This window comes from Brassica rapa, chromosome A08 (genome assembly GCF_000309985.2).
Source record: "Brassica rapa cultivar Chiifu-401-42 chromosome A08, CAAS_Brap_v3.01, whole genome shotgun sequence".
NCBI classification, from domain to species: domain Eukaryota; kingdom Viridiplantae; phylum Streptophyta; class Magnoliopsida; order Brassicales; family Brassicaceae; genus Brassica; species Brassica rapa.
Genome location: NC_024802.2, coordinates 4,413,375 through 4,431,893, shown reverse-complemented (window position 1 = coordinate 4,431,893; position 18,519 = coordinate 4,413,375). Strand labels below are relative to the sequence as shown.

The following is an 18,519-nucleotide window of genomic DNA, read 5'->3' as shown; positions in this document are numbered from 1 at the left end:
TGGATTCACACCAGGCGTTTTCAGTAAGGACCAGTACGAGGAGCTTCCACAGATGGTTCACCAACAAGTCTCAGTCACTCAACAAGAGGACAACCAGCAGGATGACTGGAGTGAACTTAAGGCACCTAAAGTGGAGCTTAAACCTCTTCCCCATGGTGTAAGGTATGCATTCCTTGGTCCTAATGAAACTTACCCTGTCATTGTGAGTAGTGAACTTACTGAAAATGAGCTATCTGAACTTTTGAAAACACTTAAAAGATTTAGAAAGGCAATAGGTTACTCACTAGATGACATCAAGGGGATATCACCCTCTTTGTGCATGCATAGGATACATCTTGAGGATGAATCAATGACTTCTATCGAGCATCAAAGAAGGTTAAATCCTAACCTGAAGGATGTTGTAAAGAAAGAGATTCTTAAACTCCTAGATGCTGGTGTTATTTACCCTATCTCAGATTCTAAATGGGTATCACCTGTGCATGTTGTACCAAAGAAAGGTGGTATCACTGTGATCAAGAATGACAAGGATGAATTGATACCAACAAGAACCATCACAGGTCATAGAATGTGCATTGATTACCGAAAACTAAACTCTGCATCTAGAAAGGATCATTTCCACTACCATTTATTGATCAGATGCTTGAGAGACTTGCAAATCACCCATTCTATTGTTTCCTTGATGGGTACTCAGGATTTTTCCAAATCCCCATACATCCCAATGATCAAGAGAAAACGACATTCACATGTCCCTATGGTACCTTTGCATATCGAAGAATGCCATTTGGACTATGTAATGCTCCAGCCACCTTTCAAAGGTGCATGATGTCAATTTTCTCTGATCTGATTGAGGATGTTGTGGAGGTATTCATGGATGATTTCTCTGTCTACGGATCTTCGTTTTCTGCTTGTTTGTCAAATTTGTGCAGGGTCCTACAGAGATGTGAAGACACCAACCTTGTGCTGAATTGGGAGAAGTGTCACTTCATGGTCAAGGAAGGGATTGTGCTAGGACACAAGATTTCAGAGAAGGGGATTGAGGTGGATAAAGCCAAAATCGATGTTATGGTTGGTCTGCCTCCACCAAAGACAGTGAAAGACATCCGGAGTTTTCTTGGTCATGCTGGATTCTACAGGAGGTTCATCAAGGATTTCTCCATGATCACTAGACCTTTGACCAGACTGCTGTGCAAGGAAGCTACCTTCAGTTTTGATGTAGAATGTCTACAAGCTTTCAAGAAGCTGAAAGGTGAACTCGTTAGTGCCCCAATTGTCCAGCCACCTGATTGGGATCTCCCTTTTGAGATCATGTGTGACGCCAGTGACTATGCTGTGGGAGCTGTTCTGGGGCAGAAGAAAGATGGCAAAACCCATGTGATCTATTATGCCAGCCAAACCCTCAATGATGCCCAGATGAAGTATGCCACAACAGAGAAGGAGATGCTGGCAATTGTTTTTGCCTTTGAGAAGTTCAGGAGCTACTTGGTGGGTCTAAAGTCATTGTCTACACAGATCATGCCGCCTTGAGACACCTTTTGGCCAAGAAGGATGCAAAACCCAGGCTTTTGAGGTGGATCCTTTTGCTCCAAGAGTTTGATATGGAGATCAAGGACAAACCTGGAGTTGAGAATGGAGTAGCTGATCATTTGTCCAGGTTGAGGGTAGAGTCTGGTATCCCTATTGACGAAGGACTTCCTGAGGAGCAGATCATGGCTATCGAAGCAGTAGATAGCAGTTTGCGAGACTGGTAGGAAGCTGGAAGAGTCAAAGCAACAGAGGAGAAAGAACCTTGGTATGCTGATTTGGTGAACTACCTAGCCACAGGAAGAGAACCTTTGAATCTTGTAGGGTATGCCAAGAAGAAGTTCTACAAGGATGTGAAAAGATATTACTGGGACGAACCCTACCTCTACATTCTCTGCAAAGATCAGCTTTATAGGAGAGTGGTTGCAAATGAGGAGATTGATGGGATCCTTGCACAGTGTCATGGATCATCCTATGGAGGTCACTTTGCCACCTTCAAAACAGTTGCAAAAGTATTACAAGCTGGATTCTGGTGGCCACATATGTTCAAGGATACACAAGACTTTGTTTCGAAGTGTGATTCTTGCCAAAGAAGAGGAAACATCACCAAGAGGAATGAGATGCCTCAAAATCCAATCCTTGAAGTTGAAGTGTTTGATGTCTGGGGTATTGACTTCATGGGACCATTTCCATCATCTTTTGGCAACAAATATATCCTTGTGGCTGTTGATTATGTCTCCAAATGGGTGGAAGCCATTGCAAGCCCCACCAATGATGCTAGAGTTGTAATCAAGATGTTCAAGAGCATCATCTTCCCAAGGTTTGGAGTTCCAAGAGTTGTAATCAGTGATGGAGGTTCCCACTTCATTAACAAACTGCTTGAGGGACTTCTCAAGAAGAACGGTGTGAAGCACAAGGTGGCAACTCCTTATCATCCCCAAACAAGTGGCCAAGTTGAGATTTCTAACAGGGAGATCAAATCTATCCTGGAGAAGATTGTGGGGATTACAAGGAAGGATTGGTCTAATAAGCTTGACGATGCACTTTGGGCTTATAGGACAGCGTACAAGACACCACTGGGTACCACACCTTTCAACCTAGTGTATGGGAAAGCTTGCCATTTGCCAGTGGAGCTTGAGTACAAGGCACTATGGGCAATAAAGTTGCTGAACTTTGACATCAAGAGTGCCAAGGAGAAAAGGCTCTTTCAGCTACATGAGCTTGATGAGATAAGATTGGATGCTTTCGAGAACTCAAGAATCTACAAGGAGAAGACTAAGGCTTTCCATGACAAGAACATCCTGAAGAGAGAGTTTAAAGAAGGAGACCAAGTTCTTCTCTACAACTCTAGGCTGAAGTTGTTTCCAGGAAAGCTTAAGTCAAGGTGGTCCGGTCCTTTCAAGGTCAAGGAGGTTAGACCATATGGAGCAATAGTTTTGTGGAGCACTGATGGAAGAGACTTCACAGTCAATGGACAAAGGGTTAAGCTCTACATGGCTACTGCACCAGAGGAAGATGGGGTTTCAACTCCACTGTCTGATCCTACCCCGGCCTAATCTAAAAGGAGGCAAAGTCAAGCTCGGGACTTAAAACAAGCTCACTTGGGAGGAAGTCCCATGCGTATCCTTGTACATATTGCATTGGTATTTCCATTTTTCATCTTATTGCATAAAAAAAAAAAAGAGAGAGAAGTTGTGTGCAGGTGCTTGATCGGTTCATTTTGAGCAGGAGTCGTGCGTGGGAGCGAGGTCTCACAGCGACACCTCAAGGTCGCTCCAGCTGGGAGCGAGGTTTCGAGAGCGACACTCCATGGTCGCTCGCGTTTTCGTCGTCGGATCAAGAAAAAATCGCCTCAGAGCGAGGTCTCGGAGCGAGGCCGAAGGGTCGCTCCAGCTGGGAGCGACATTATGGGAGCGACACCTCGGAGTCGCTCGCGTTTTCGACGAAACGGAGCTCAAAAACTGACCCGGAGCGACGTCCTAGAGCGACACCTTGAAGTCGCTCCAGCCCAGAGCGAGGTTTCTAGAGCGACACTTCAAGGTCGCTCGCGGTTTTGTCGAAACACGACGCGAGGAAACGACTCGGGAGCGACCTCTCCCAGCGACACCCTCACGTCGCTCCCGAACCGGTCCAGGTAAGTTTCCTAACTCTAAACCCCGGTTTAATTCAAGTAAACCGACCCTAACCACCCTAACCGAACCGGACGACCCTAACCTACCCCAACCCCCGCGACTCTATCTCTCTCACTCTCCCCTCCTCTCACAAACTCACAAACTCTCTCAAACTCACCCACACCAAAATCCCAAAACCTTCTCAATTCTCACCCAAATCAACTAGTTCTTGTTTCTAAACCAAGCTTTCGCCCCTGTAGCCTATTCCTCACCACCCATTCACCATTTCCTTTCATCCAGAGCAAGGTATTGAGTTTTTAAATTCAAATTCGTAGGTCCATGAACCCTAGAATTTGAAAGTCGAAATTTGGTCACTTTCTTGCTAGATTGTGGTGAAATAGACTAGGGAAAGTTTATCTATCAAGTTGGGTTGTTGAATTAATGGTGAAATTGAGTTTAATTTGCACTTTGGCAAAATTAGGGTTCATGGAATTAGGGATTTTCGAATTTGACCTTAATTGGGTGAGTTTGTGGGTGAACTAGATGTGTTAAGGTGTTACAAGAGTGAGAATTGTTGCATTGTGTTGAACTTGAGTTTAAATTGATAATTCATTTGTTAAGTTCACTTTTGCAATTTTCTCTTGCAAAATCCTGTTTTTCTTTACTTCCAACTACTTATCCCTTTTCAAGTTTTTACTTCTTCAGGTGAAAATGGTTAAGAAGACAAAGGGAAAGTTGGAAGCTGAGAAGCAAGAAGCTGAAAGAACAGAGTTTGCATTAAGAGGAAAAGCTTTATCCTGCGAGCCAACTGGGTCAGGGACGCAGAGAACCGTTCGACAGCAGACTTTGGCTGCAAGGAAATCGCAAGAACAAGAGAAGAGGGCTGGGAAAAGTGTAGCAGTTCCCACTCATGAGGAGAGTGAAACTGAGAGTGCTGATGAGCAGGCACCCACGAAGAAAGCCAAGATGTCCAAAGGAAAAGGGGTTGCTGTTGATCGAGACAGGGCAAAAGCTCCATCTGTGGAGGAGCTGTATGATCACTTGAAGAATGGGGTCACTTGGACTCCAACCAGGTTCGCCGACCTCAATTTGCTGAAGGAGTTGGGCCTAGAATCCGATATTGAGGCGATGCTGGGACATTTGAAGATGCCAAAACTCCTCACCATGGCTTATCCTTTCTACAAGGATGTCACTTGTCAGTTCCTATCCTCTCTTGTGGTCACTTACCACGACACGGCGCATGTGAGGCAAGGATGGGAAAAATCACGTTCAAGGTCAATGGAAGGGAATACAACATGAACTTCAAGGACATTGGGAGGGTCATGGGGTTCCAAGACCTAGAAGACCACTCACTTCCCAAGTGTGAGAACCTCCCCACAGAGCTTTGGAAGTTGATCACTGGAAACAGGCACTCTACCGGGGCTGACAAGAACTCACACATCCGACACCCGTCTGTACGCTACCTCCACAGATTGCTAGTCCATGCTTTCTACCCACGGAAGCAAGCTGGTAATGTTACTGAGGAAGACATGCGACTGCTCTGTCCGGCTATCCGTCCTTACGCTCAACCTGGAGTGTTACCCCTTCCCAGCACTGATATCTATGCTACCTTTGGGATGGTCAGTTTCTTTGTGGGCCGTCTCGAACACTACAGAGACTGGGCGTGGTACACCACTGATTCGCGCCCAAAGATGGGGATAGGCGGAATGATCACACCACTGCTCCAATTTCTGAATGTTCCCTTGGGAAAGGACGCAGCGGGGCCTAGGTTCATTGATGGCACCTACTTGAGGATTGCCACCTATTTCAGTGGGATGTATGGGAAGGACTACGTCTACCACTACTACTTGCAGGGCAAGCCAGTCGAGGTGGTTCTTCCAAACCGGAACCTGACGAGTTTAGAGATACCAGGAGCTGTCAGCTTCAACATTCCCCAGGAGTACTTTCTCGGAGAACACGGGCCTCTCGATCCAATTCAAGCAGCTTCATCAAGGAGAAGGAGTGTCCCTACGCAACCTGACCCGCCTGTTGCAGACACGTCTGAGCATATCTATGGACCTCCGCGCTACTACTTCAAGCCCCATGACGGAGTCCTTCCCCCTGGAGCTCTCCGTGATGCTCATGACCACATTGGCCGTCTCCAGAGGTGGAACAAAGCTCAGGACAGAACGATAGCAAAGCTGAAGGATAAGTGCAAGGCGCTCAGCAAGACTGTGAAGAAGCAGGCAAAGACTTCAGCCAAGTTCATGAAGAAAGTAGCTGATGTCTTAACTAGGGGAGGAATAGCTGGATGTAGCTCAGCAGATTTCGCTTTCGCGAACACCTCAAACCCCCAGCCCCCACCCCCGCCTGATGCTCTTGGCTTCCCCCTCACTGCTGCGCAGCTTCAGCGTAAGTGGAGGAACCCACCCACTCAACCTTCCACTTCCGGCAACAAATCCCCATCCCTCGCTTCTTCTGACAGTGAGCACGAGATTGACGAGGTTGAGAGCCAGCCATGGTATGGAGGCTCCGGTTCAGCATCCGGTGGTTACTACACCACCTTCCCTCCTGACGACGACGATGCTGGGGCATCTGCCCCCACCTATTATCCATAGGAGGTACTTCTTTCTCTTCCTTGTATATACCATCTCATTTTTTGCATATTAGTTTTCTTCTCGGTATCTCCTTCTTTCTTTGACAACACAGAGACTGTGTAACTCAAGTTTGGGGGAGGTACCAAGCATTTGATCATGTTTGCTTTGATTGTGTTTCATTTGAGTCATGCATTGCACACCTATTTGCATAAAAAAAAAAAAAAAAAGATTTTTCATTTAGTTTGCATCATTTGCACCATTAGGAGAGTCTAGAGCATATAGGTGCATTCACTTGCATTGGGAGCAATGATTTTAAATGCCTTGTAAAGAACACTACGTTGCACCATTGAGTAGCCATGCACCTCTCGAAAAGACTTGTATGTTTCGAGCCTTGAAAACTCTTCTTGAAACTTGTTGATTGCTGAAACTCAGTCTTTGAAGCCAACTACAACCTTATTAGAAATGAATGAACTTAATGCTTCTTGCTTAGGGTCCCTTGTGTACTGAGTCATGGCTATACACACTGGAGTTGTCACATCTTTTATGCCAATCTTTTTGACAAACTCTAGTGGTAGACCACTCCCAAAACCTTTCCTTCCTTTTAAGCTTTCATTGTTTGATGAGTGAGGCCTTCTTCGGAAAGTCTTACATGCGCATAATGTTGAGAGTATCGGGAACGAACAATGCTTGATCTTCATTTTTGCTAGATTGGACACTCTTTTGTCTAGCTATAGGTGGGAGGGTGAGTGTTGTGATCATGATTTGGGAGAAATGAAAAATAAAAAGGATAGACTCTTTGTGCTTAAGTGAATTGATTTTCTGGGATAAGTAGAGAACCTCTAGCTCTAGTTTTGAAAAGTCTTGGCCCCCAACCTAAAAAAAAAAAAAAAAAAAAAAAAAAGAAAAGAAATCGAAAAAAAAAAGAAAAGAAAGAAAAGGGGGCTAGCAAAGTTGTTAGGAGCTAAGAAATGTTTTGAGGTTGTAGAAAAATCCCTGGTAGATTTCAAAAAGAAAGAGTTAAAATTCTTAGGATCTATTGGTGAGAGATGTGAGTTGGGTTTGACATTTGGGAATGATTGTGTAATTGTATGTTTGGGAAAAGGGTAGAATAATGGAGATTGAGCATTGTATGCATGAGTTGGTCCCTTTCTTAGATATATTATGTGCAATGTCAAGGCTACTTGTTTTGAGAGTAAACCACCTTAAAGATCATATGTTTTGAACCTCTTGAATCACTTGAATAAAAGCCTTCCCTTTCCCAACCAAATGACTTGGACCAACAGACCATTTGCAAGAATTCACCTGATGTTTTCTGCTTAATGAATGTGAGAGTTGGTTGATTTGAATGTGTGGATGCTTGATGATGAGTGTAGGGACAAAAGGAGTTGAGATAGGCCTAGAGAAGCTAGAGTGTAATAAGAGAGTGTGCTAATTATGTTTGCTAGTTGTGTTTCTTTTGGCTATGAGCTCCCACCTTCAAACCTCTCTCCTTATGAGTTCTAGAAAGTTCACTTGAGGACAAGTAAAAGAACAAGTTTGGGGGAGTTGATATCTTGCATATTTACATTGTCTTATCCATTTATTCATGTGCATTTTCATCATATAGATTAGGATTTAGCCATGTCTAGGTTGCATTTTGCATACATATGTCTCTATCAGGTATTTAAGTACCACATGGAGTTTCTGGAGACATTTGGGTGCATTTGGAGCTCAAAGGAGGTGATTAGAGTGGTCTTTGGACGAGCACTGCCTGGAGCGACTTCTCGGAGCGACGGCATGAGGTCGCTGTGCACCACATCCCGGAGCGACTCATCCAGAGCGACTGCACAAAGTCGCTCGCGTTTTCACATCCGGAGACACACATTTTGACCTCGGAGCGACCTTCCAGAGCGACGTGCTGAAGTCGCTCCCGAAGCTTGGAGCGACCTTACCAGAGCGACAGGGAGAAGTCGCTCGCCATTTTGGTTCTCGGAAACACGAAATCGCTCTCGGAGCGACCTCTCGCAGCGACCCAGCGAGGTCGCTCCCGAAGCCCAGAGCGACGTGCTGGAGCGACTTGCCGAGGTCGCTGCGCGTCGCCTATCTGCTCGAATTCATGTTTTCTCAAGGGCCTTTTTGTCATTTTATTTTGCACGTTTTTTATTCTGAAAACCTATGTTTTAATACTCTGTAAGCCACCAAGAGGGGATTATCTTTGTTCTTAGAAAAACCACCAAAAACCTTTGGAAAGTCATCTCTTTGAATCAATTGATCAGTTTATTATTGAGAATTCTGTGTTCTTATCTATTTTTCCTGTGTTTCTCTACATGATTAATCTGAAATCCAACATGGGTTTAAGAGGAATCATGGAGATTAGTGAGTAATCCCTTTTGAATTCATGGGTTAGGGAGATTGAGGGTGATTAGGTTAGAACTATGATGTTTTAGTGTAGATCATTCATATTTCCTTGCTAGTTGAGTGAGCATAATGCATCTTCTGAGTTGGCCACTCAGTAGTTGAATCTTAGGCATTTCCCCCCGAAAGGTGTTCGAGGAAATGCCCGAGACAACTCTTCTTAGCTTTTAGCATACTTTGCCAAAGACATTTGTTGTTAGAGGTGCTAAGATAGCCATTGGACTTGCTGGTTATGATTGCTTTCATATTATTCAACCAAAGACATTTGATGTTTGAATTGTGTTAAGTAAATGAACATTCATCTAGACATAGAGTTTGTTTAGGATTGTGTCCAAGCTTAAGGTTAATAGATTGATTGATCGTTTGCCATCTTTAGTTCGAAACTTGATCACCCGAGGTCTAATCCCTATATCCATGAGTTCTCTTTTCCAATAGTTAAGAAAGTATCATTTAGTTATTTCTTTTAATTAGTCATAGTTTAAAAACCCATCTAAATCATTGATTGCACTTAGATTAAGTGATTACTTGCATTCTCGGTGCTTTGATATCTCTCAGAACTGGTTCGACAATCATTTATACTACAGCATTTGTCTTAGGAGCCTTGAAAACTCAAAACTGCAAAATCCTGTTTTCTCGTGAAAACCGTAAAATTGAATTTACTGCCAAAATCGTAAAATTGAGTTTTTCCGCCAAAACCGCAAAATTGAAATTTCCTGACAAAATCGCAAAATCGTGTTTTCCCGCCAAAAGCGCAAAATCGTGTTTTCCTGTCAAAACTGCAATATTGTATTTTCCGGCCAAAACAGTAATACTATGTTTTCTTGGCAAAACCGTAAAATTGAGTTTTCCCACCAAAATCGCAAAATTTAGTTTTCTCGCCAAAACCGTAAAATCATGTTTTCCCACCAAAACCGCAATATTGTATTTTCCGGCCAAAACCGTAATACTGTGTTTTCTTGCCATAACCATAAAATTGTATTTCCACTAAAACAGAAAATCTTGTTTTCCCGCAAAAATGTTAAAAGTAGTTTTCGCACTAAAATCACAAAATTATCTTCTCTGCTAAAATCATAAAAATGTTTTTAACACCAAAACCATATAATTGTATTTATCAAAAGTCTAAGTATTCTTTTTGTTTTGAGCTCCAAAGTAATATTTTTACTTAGTAACCATTTAAGCTATATAATTATTGTTCATGGGTTAACCATTAAAACCATTAAATCATTAACTTAAAAGAGTTATGGATTGACCCAATCCATTTGTCAAAATGGATTGGTTAAAACCATAACCCATATAAGCTTAAAACCATTTGGATATGGTTTAGTTTGGGTTGGTTTACCCATTTTGTCACTGACATTTATGGCTGAAGAGGGAAAAAACAAAACCAAAATAAATAAATAACCATTACATAGACAACATTAGTATTTTTTCACAAACATAAGCACTTAAAACAAACAAAAAACAACAGCATTTTTATCCCAAATTAAAAACAAAAAAAGATCAGAAAAACACAAACCAAACAACTTAAAACCAAATGCAACAACTTTAAGCACAAATGCAAAAACAAATAAGTTTCCAAGTTTTCCTTGGAAAATTTTTTAAGCAAACATCACACAACAATTATGAATAAACTGTGGGAGCTCAGCACCAATACACCAATGTTTTATTTCTTCCCAGTGCTGCTCTTTCACGTTTGGAGAAGGACGGCATGAGTGAACTACTGTCTTCCTATGCCTAGAGTGAGAAGTTCCAATCACCAGAAGTCTGTTTCCCATCGATTTAAACGCAATCCCCCAACCGAAGGCAGCGTTTGCGCTCACAGGGACAACACCAAGTTTCTTCCAAATATTTGTGTTTATATCATATACCCGAAGCTCGTTCAAAGATGTTTCTAACATGTATAGATTGTCATCAACCACAGCAATAAGAGGCGGAGATTGGGAATGCGCAATGACTGTCATGTCTTTTAGCATGTCAGGTATCAACTCCCAAGAATTGGTCGTCTCATCATAACTTTCTCCACAAGTGAGGTGTTTATCATTATCATCTCGGCCACCGAGGACGTAAAATTTTCCACGCAAGAAACATCCTGAGCTGAACTTCCTTGCTTTATGCATTCCATTAATCATAGTCCACATTTTTGTATCAGCATTATACTTTTCTACAGTTTGCACAACAACAGGGTTCCCATTTTCATCCATTTTAATGCCTCCTGCAAAAAATGCGGTTTTACCATGGCTCGCAGAACCGTACATGGCCCTCGGTGTGATCATTGAAGGACCTTTGAACCACTTATGATTCTCTAGCTCATAGCGAAACACCACAATTCCATCTATTTCTCTCCCTATGACAATTAGTTGAGTACCCACACTAACTGTTTCCTTATCGCTGTAGAAAAAGCAATAGTCAGAAGAAGGAACCTTAGGAAGTCTCCGAAAGGTTTTAAAATCCTTATCAAACATTTCCCAATTAGATACAGCCCCTGAATGCAAAATCACATAGGGTTTCGCAAGTCCCTTTTCTTGTCTCACCCTGAAAATTTCACAGCTCTTTAATAACTGCAAGAATTTCTTGTTAAGAAACTGCAGTTTCCAGTATTCAAAGCATGGTAGACGAGCAATGATCTCGACCTCAAGCTCGTACAAAAGCTTATGATCAACGTAACAGGCATCATGAATTTTTAAACCTGCAAGATTCTGAAATTCTTTTGCAATTTCTCCTTTTTCTTCCTCGTTGGAATCAGAACAAGGTTTCACATTCAAGTCAGGTATGTGAGGTTTAATTCCAACCATTGAAATCTTCCTTGGATCAGATTGGCTCAAGCTTGCTTCAACGTTAGGAGCCTGATCTTCTCTTAGCATTAGCACATCTCGATTTATTTTAGCCATCTCTTTTGACATCAATTCCTGTAAATTTCAAAATAATACTATGAATAACAGCATTCAATTCCAAGAATCTAACATAATTTTTTTTACTACATATAATTACAAACAATTTTAAGTATTTGTACTCCTAAATTTTATTTAAAGAAATAATAATGAGATTCTGTTATATGAACTGGGAAATCAAAGAGATTCAAAAATTGCATTAAGTAATATAAATCAAAAATTGCAAGCAAATAATTAATTAATGCTATATAATTTATTGTTTTGAAAATTTAATATTTCAAGAGATTAAGAAAAAATATTTCCTTAGTCTATACAATAATGTGAGCCACTAGAAAAAATGTAATTTAAATTTCTGTAACACGACGGAAATGGACAAGCACTATTCTAAAACATATAATTACAGGCCTTTTACGATTATAATTTTTCTATTTAAAGAACTTTCAAAATATCAAATTGGGAATATGTATTATTTCTTATAAGTAAATCAATATAATTTCAAAACTAAGCATATTATGACAAAGATTAATATATTCTGTGATAGTGATGCAATATAAAAATCTGATATGTAATAATATCACTAGTGATTAGATTTATCATAAAATTTCATGTGTACCTTAAAAACTGATAGAAATTATTTATTGACTGCTCTCTTGAATCCCAGTTATATTTAGTTAGTTGAAAAGATGCATAAGAAATCTTGACTAAGTTACTCAGATATATATAGCATATGTGTTTTGAATTTTAGCTCTACCATATTATAATGTTTTGTTTAATTTTCTTACCATATTAATACAATATCCTTATTCAACCTTCTACCATAAATACAAGTAATAAATTATCTGGAAATTTTGACTAAACTTTTATGAGTTTATTTAAATCTTTACCATACACGATAAGACTACTAATTAGTGATTGTTTGCAGTTTTGACTAACTTTTGTTAATTGTTTGAGAATATTTTAGGTTTTCAAAAAAAAATGTTTTGAATACTTTTTGGCTTTCCATTAAATTAATTATTTTATTTCATTGCAATTTTTTTTTAAATGTATGCATTATTAAAAAACAATAAATAACAAAGTTGATACTTGCGAAATAAAATAGTTTCATTTTAAAATAAAAGATTACTTTCCATCTATAATGAAAGTCCATTTTGTATATTTTCTTTGATCAAAGTTTATTTGTGTATACAACACATTAAATTTATAAATCGAAAGTCGAGTATTAATTTAATACCCTATGATTAACCTGATTCGAACCAAACTGTATTTGGTTACTCTGAGAATATAAAGAAATGAATTTATGTTACAATGCAATGGATATTTATTGTTTCTCCGATACCTTTTGAGTAGCTTGCAATGTTCACTTTTCAGAAGAAAAATTTGATGCGCCTATATCTTCAGAGAGTTCTTTAAATCGGATTCAAGGAAATAAAATATTGCGAACTCAAATCATTGATCTTGGATAAATGATAAAGAGTTTTGAAATTGGGATGATCTAATAAATAGTTATAGAGATCAAGCCGCTAATATCGAACTGACATGTAATAATATTAAGAAATAACAACCTTGTCCTTATTATTATTTGTAGATAAATAAGCACATATTTATAAATGTTGCTCTTTTTTTAACGTTGGGTAACACATTACATCATCATATAATCTCTAAATCTATTACATATGATGATCAACTACCTGCAACATATGCAATATTGATTAACAGCTTCACGAATAATGATTCCACGATGAAGCTCTCCCCGAAACACTTGAAACCACAGACGGTTCTGCATGTACGACATCCTCGATGGACAGGCTCTCACCGCAACTGGCGACCACAACGAACGGCTCTGCTTACAGTACTCTGGAACCTCCGAAAGCTTTGCATCCTATAATCTGCAAGAAATTTCATAGTCTGGGATTCGAACCCGAGACTTGGGTGTAGAAGCCTTTAAACTTTAACCAATAGGCTAGGGTGCTTCCACATAACTGTTGCTCTTTTATTTCTAACTACTTACAACTCCATTATTTTTCCGCACCTTTGTGTAAATAATAAATATTGGATTCACAAAAAATACGATAAAATGATATATTAAAATTACCAAAACTAAATTAGTTTATTTTCTGTTTTAGTAAAATCTTATAGAAAATCCATTATGTAACCATATAAAATAAAATAGGGATTTTTTAAATAAAAATAGATACAACCATAGTTTATGGTTAAAAGCCAAATGACCTTAAAAACTCTAGTTTATCGGAACTAAAATAATAAATTAAGATACGATTTTAATGTGTTATAACTTTTACAAACCTAAAATTTTGGAAAATAAACTGAAAACAGATAGCGATTTTAACTGAACATATGACATAATTTCCCGCCAAAGCCGTAAAATCAAAATTTCACACCAAAACAGCAAAGTCGTGTTCTCATGCCAAAATCGTGAAATCGAGTTTTTCCGCCAAAACCGTAAAGTTGAGTTTTCTGCCAAAACCATAAAATCAAGTTTTCTGCCAAAACCGCAAGATTGAGTTTTTCCGCCAATCGAAATATTGAGTTTTCCCGCCAAAACTGCAAAATCGTGTTTTCTCGTGAAACCGTAAAATTGAAACTATTGCCAAAACCGTGAACTCGAGTTTTTCCGCCAAAACCGTAATATTAAGTTTTCTGCCAAAACCATAAAATCGAGTTTCCTGCCAAAACCGCAAAATTGAGTTTTCCCGCCAAAACCGTAATATTGAGTTTTTCCACCAAAACTGCAAAATCCTGTTTTCTCGTGAAAACCGTAAAATTGAATTTACTGCCAAAATCGTAAAATTGAGTTTTTCCGCCAAAACCGCAAAATTGAAATTTCCTGACAAAATCGCAAAATCGTGTTTTCCCGCCAAAAGCGCAAAATCGTGTTTTCCTGTCAAAACTGCAATATTGTATTTTCCGGCCAAAACCGTAATACTATGTTTTCTTGGCAAAACCGTAAAATTGAGTTTTCTCACCAAAACCGCAAAATTTAGTTTTCTCGCCAAAACCGTAAAATCATGTTTTCCCACCAAAACCGCAATATTGTATTTTCCGGCCAAAACCGTAATACTGTGTTTTCTTGCCATAACCATAAAATTGTATTTCCACTAAAACAGAAAATCTTGTTTTCCCGCAAAAATGTTAAAAGTAGTTTTCGCACTAAAATCACAAAATTATCTTCTCTGCTAAAATCATAAAAATGTTTTTAACACCAAAACCATATAATTGTATTTATCAAAAGTCTAAGTATTCTTTTTGTTTTCAGCCCCAAAGTAATATTTTTACTTAGTAACCATTTAAGCTATAAAATTATTGCTCATGGGTTAACCATTAAAACTATTAAATCATTAACTTAAATGAGTTATGGATTGACCCAATCCATTTGTCAAATGGATTGGTTAAAACCATAAACCCATATAAGCTTAAAACCATTTGGATATGGTTTGGTTTGGGTTAGTTTACCCATTTTGACATCCCTAGGTAGACACATTGTGTTAAGTAACTTTTTTTTTAGGTTTTTTCTTTTATAATTTTGTTTGGTGGAATTTTAACATATTAATAATTTCTTTCATTTGAATGTAACAATATGTTTTGAGAATGTTGTATGTGTTGCAGTTTTAATAACGTGAGCATCATATATTTTTTTGTATGTTTTGTATTGCTCTCTTAATCTTTCGTGCTTTAATAACGTGAGCATATTTATATGTTTCAAGTATCTATATATATATATATATATATATATATATATATATTTAACATGAATCACATGGTGCAAGAAAGAATAAGAACAAATTGTTTCCAAAGATAAATATGTTAGAAGCAAATTTTAGTGTTATTAATGTGACTGAAGTAAAAGGACGGAGCGTTCATCAAGGAGAAGCTAGTTTAGCTTCTAGAGTATATGCATAAAAGAAATATGAATTTTATTCAGTTAACATTGATATGTCAGTGCTAAGAGCAGGAAAAAGTAGGTTTCGATGTACAAAGTCAAAACTGATCAAGAGCCTTTTGTTGTACGCAATGCAATTCTCGCAAAAAAAAAAAGCTAGCTGAAAATATGTTGCATGTGTTGGAACTTTATCACAAATACCGTTTTGATTATATAGTGGAGATAATTAATGAGCTGCCTGGAGTGATAAAATGACCATCATTTCACATTTTTGTAAATAATCATCTCACAACTGATGAAGGAAACATACAAATGTCTATAATCTCTAGTGATGATGATAAGATTAGCTATCTTGAGCATATATCTAGAGTTAAGCTTTATGGTGAATTGTATTCTTTTCAGATGTTCTTAACATTCTAGTATATTTTTGTGTATAACTTTATTTTATTATTTTTGTTACGATTTCTTATGATTGATTATAGAATCAATTTTGTTTATGGTATCATTCTTTATGTTCATAAAACCAACTTATATACTAACATTCAGTACTTATATATATGATTTTTAATATTATGCAGGTGGCTGTGTGGATGTTGAATGATGTTGATGATGAGGATGATGAACCTAATTTTTTGATGTGCTTAAGCCACATAAATTGCTTCAAAGAACATATCAAGACGTAAGATGACATCATGTTCAATAACTTATGCACATATCATATCATAAGTGTTATGATGTTTTGCATGAACCAAAGAATATTTCAAATTTATGTAAGATATTAGCAAAGAGATATGAGTTACAAGAGATGAATAATATTTATATTAAAGAAAAGGTTACAATGTTTATTGAAGTGGTGAGTCAAAATAAAGTTATGCTGGTTCTTTAAGAAAGATTACAATTTTGCTGATATTTCAATTCGCCCTCCTAAGCGAAATGCAGAAGCATACACAGGTAGAAAACATGAATATACCATGAATTTATTTTCTATATGTAACTTTGATATGAATTTCACATATGCATATGACACAAAGGTATTGACTTATTATGTGAGGAATGAGATTTTTTTTTACGTCCGTTAAATGAAAAATATTATTTGGTTGATGTTGGATATCCCACAAGATAGAGCAATAGAAGATTTATGTGATTATATTACTAGTGAGTTGAGTAAGGGACATCATTTACCTTCCTAGCTTATTTGACTTTTTGTACTTATTTTTATTTATTAGTTTTATGACATTTGACTTTTAGTTTCTAAACATTTATTTTATATTTAGTTTATTAGTATATTTCTATTTAAAAGATAATATAAATTAAAAACAAAATTGAATAACTGAAAACAAATAAAAGTAGATATTTGGTCGCAACCGACATTGAAACGAACAACACATCAACAATAGCCACAAAAACTGTAAAACATTAAAACGAACAATGCATCGACGATTTCCATGCTCAACCGCACAACTTTCGAAAGAATAACGTCGTCAAGTCACAGCCTCTAGTCACTGAATCTGGTCGCTAACTCTTGTCGCTGACGCTGGTGACTACCAAATGAAGATTACCTTATAAAAAACTTACAAATCAAGAAGAGAACCCCTCATAACAGTGTCACAATCAACTACCGAGATATACATATCATCATTAACTATATCCGCTGAATTAATGGTGGTGTGGCCTATAAAAGGCATTTTGTAAACATGATTTGTTGGTCTATATAGACTCAATGTACGACTTGGGGTGAAATGATTTACATTCTTCCATTAGCCAAAAATGTGAACCTTTCCCAAATTTTTTTAAATTGTTCCAACATTGGATCAGAAACCATGCATTAAATATTTATAACAATATTAATAGCAAGACATTTAAAAAATATCATTATTAATTTTATGTTTATTTACTTTTTCGTTGGCGATTATGATTTCTAATGATTCAGCAAATTGTGCGTTGAAATGTTTCCAGGTGTGAATGATCTTGACTTGGATGAACCCACTTGTCTTAAATGGTTTAACATTAATTAAAAATGTATATTATATTTTTTGGGACCGCCATTCTCACCCCAAACATTTAAGAAATTTGTGTTAGTATTTGATGGGGTAGATTGGTGGTATTTACAGTGGTAGAAGATATATGTTAAACGATGAATTTATTGTGTATTAATCATGAAAATTTAATTTAAGATATGCATATATTATGTAGTTATATTTGATTGAGCTTTATGTATAATATTTTCTGATATATACAAAAGAGAATATATTTTTGGATATGTTGTATTAAAGAGTAACAATTAAGTTCCTGTTTTGATAAAATATATATACAAATATATAGAGGTGTATATAAGAGGTTGGTTGTCTGTAGATAAAAAAATATAACCATTAATAGATCTGTTATTAAGACGTTCAACAATCGTATAACTTATTTGGTATGATAGTTTATATATATATATATATATATATATATATATAAAAGAGATTTTATTAAGGGAGGAACCAATTTTAATATAAAAGATCCAGTAAAATATTTGATAAAATCTTGAATATTGTTTTTCAAAAACTGTTTTGGATTTTAGGGTTTTGTAGCATAGGGTTTAAAGTTATACTTCGACATTTTATATGTATGTGAATCACAACTATACCATTATATATATATATATATATTATCTTTTTTTTAACTACTATTTAAACATAAATATGGAATTATATGTTATAATTATATTGTATGGTCGATCATGCTGATTAATAGTGATGGTGACACTATGTTCTTAATAAGAATATGCAATATCGTTGATGACTTTTTTTGGGAAATTACCACAAATAGCACATTCATAGTACCACTTTTCATGTTTACACTAACCACTTTTACCCTCACTTTTAATTAAGGGTAAAAGACAATTATACCCTTAGGGTTAACTAATCTAGATTTAGGGTTTAGAGTTGAGGGGGTGGGGTAGGGTTTTTGGAATGTGAAATTTAGGATTCTAATAAATATATAAATAAATACTTAAAAAATATACTAAAAAATTAAAAAATAGTTTCAAATATAATTTTCGTTTTTCAAAAAGAAATTTGAAAAAAATAAAAAACAATTCGAAAATTTCAAAAAAAAAATTTATAAAAAAGTTCGAATTTGAAAAAGTATAA

The 18,519-nt window shown here is 37.1% G+C and overlaps 2 protein-coding genes across 5 annotated transcripts in view; both read right to left on the bottom strand.

Annotated features, from left to right (window-relative positions):
• The window catches only part of LOC103833097, a 1,138,500-nt gene that overhangs the window by 840,697 nt on the left and 279,284 nt on the right, over positions 1-18,519 (bottom strand). The window lies entirely within an intron of this gene.
• Positions 9,040-18,386, bottom strand: LOC117127148 (F-box/kelch-repeat protein At3g27150-like). The gene has a single exon (XM_033276558.1). It carries the CDS (start codon positions 11,500-11,502, stop codon positions 10,201-10,203), a length of 1,302 nt encoding a protein of 433 aa, XP_033132449.1. The 5' UTR covers positions 11,503-18,386; the 3' UTR covers positions 9,040-10,200.

What these genes read in the sequence shown, in the direction of transcription:
- LOC117127148 (XM_033276558.1), bottom strand. Translation starts at nt 11,502, where the DNA reads ATGTCAAAAGAGATGGCTAAAATAAATCGAGATGTGCTAATGCTAAGA.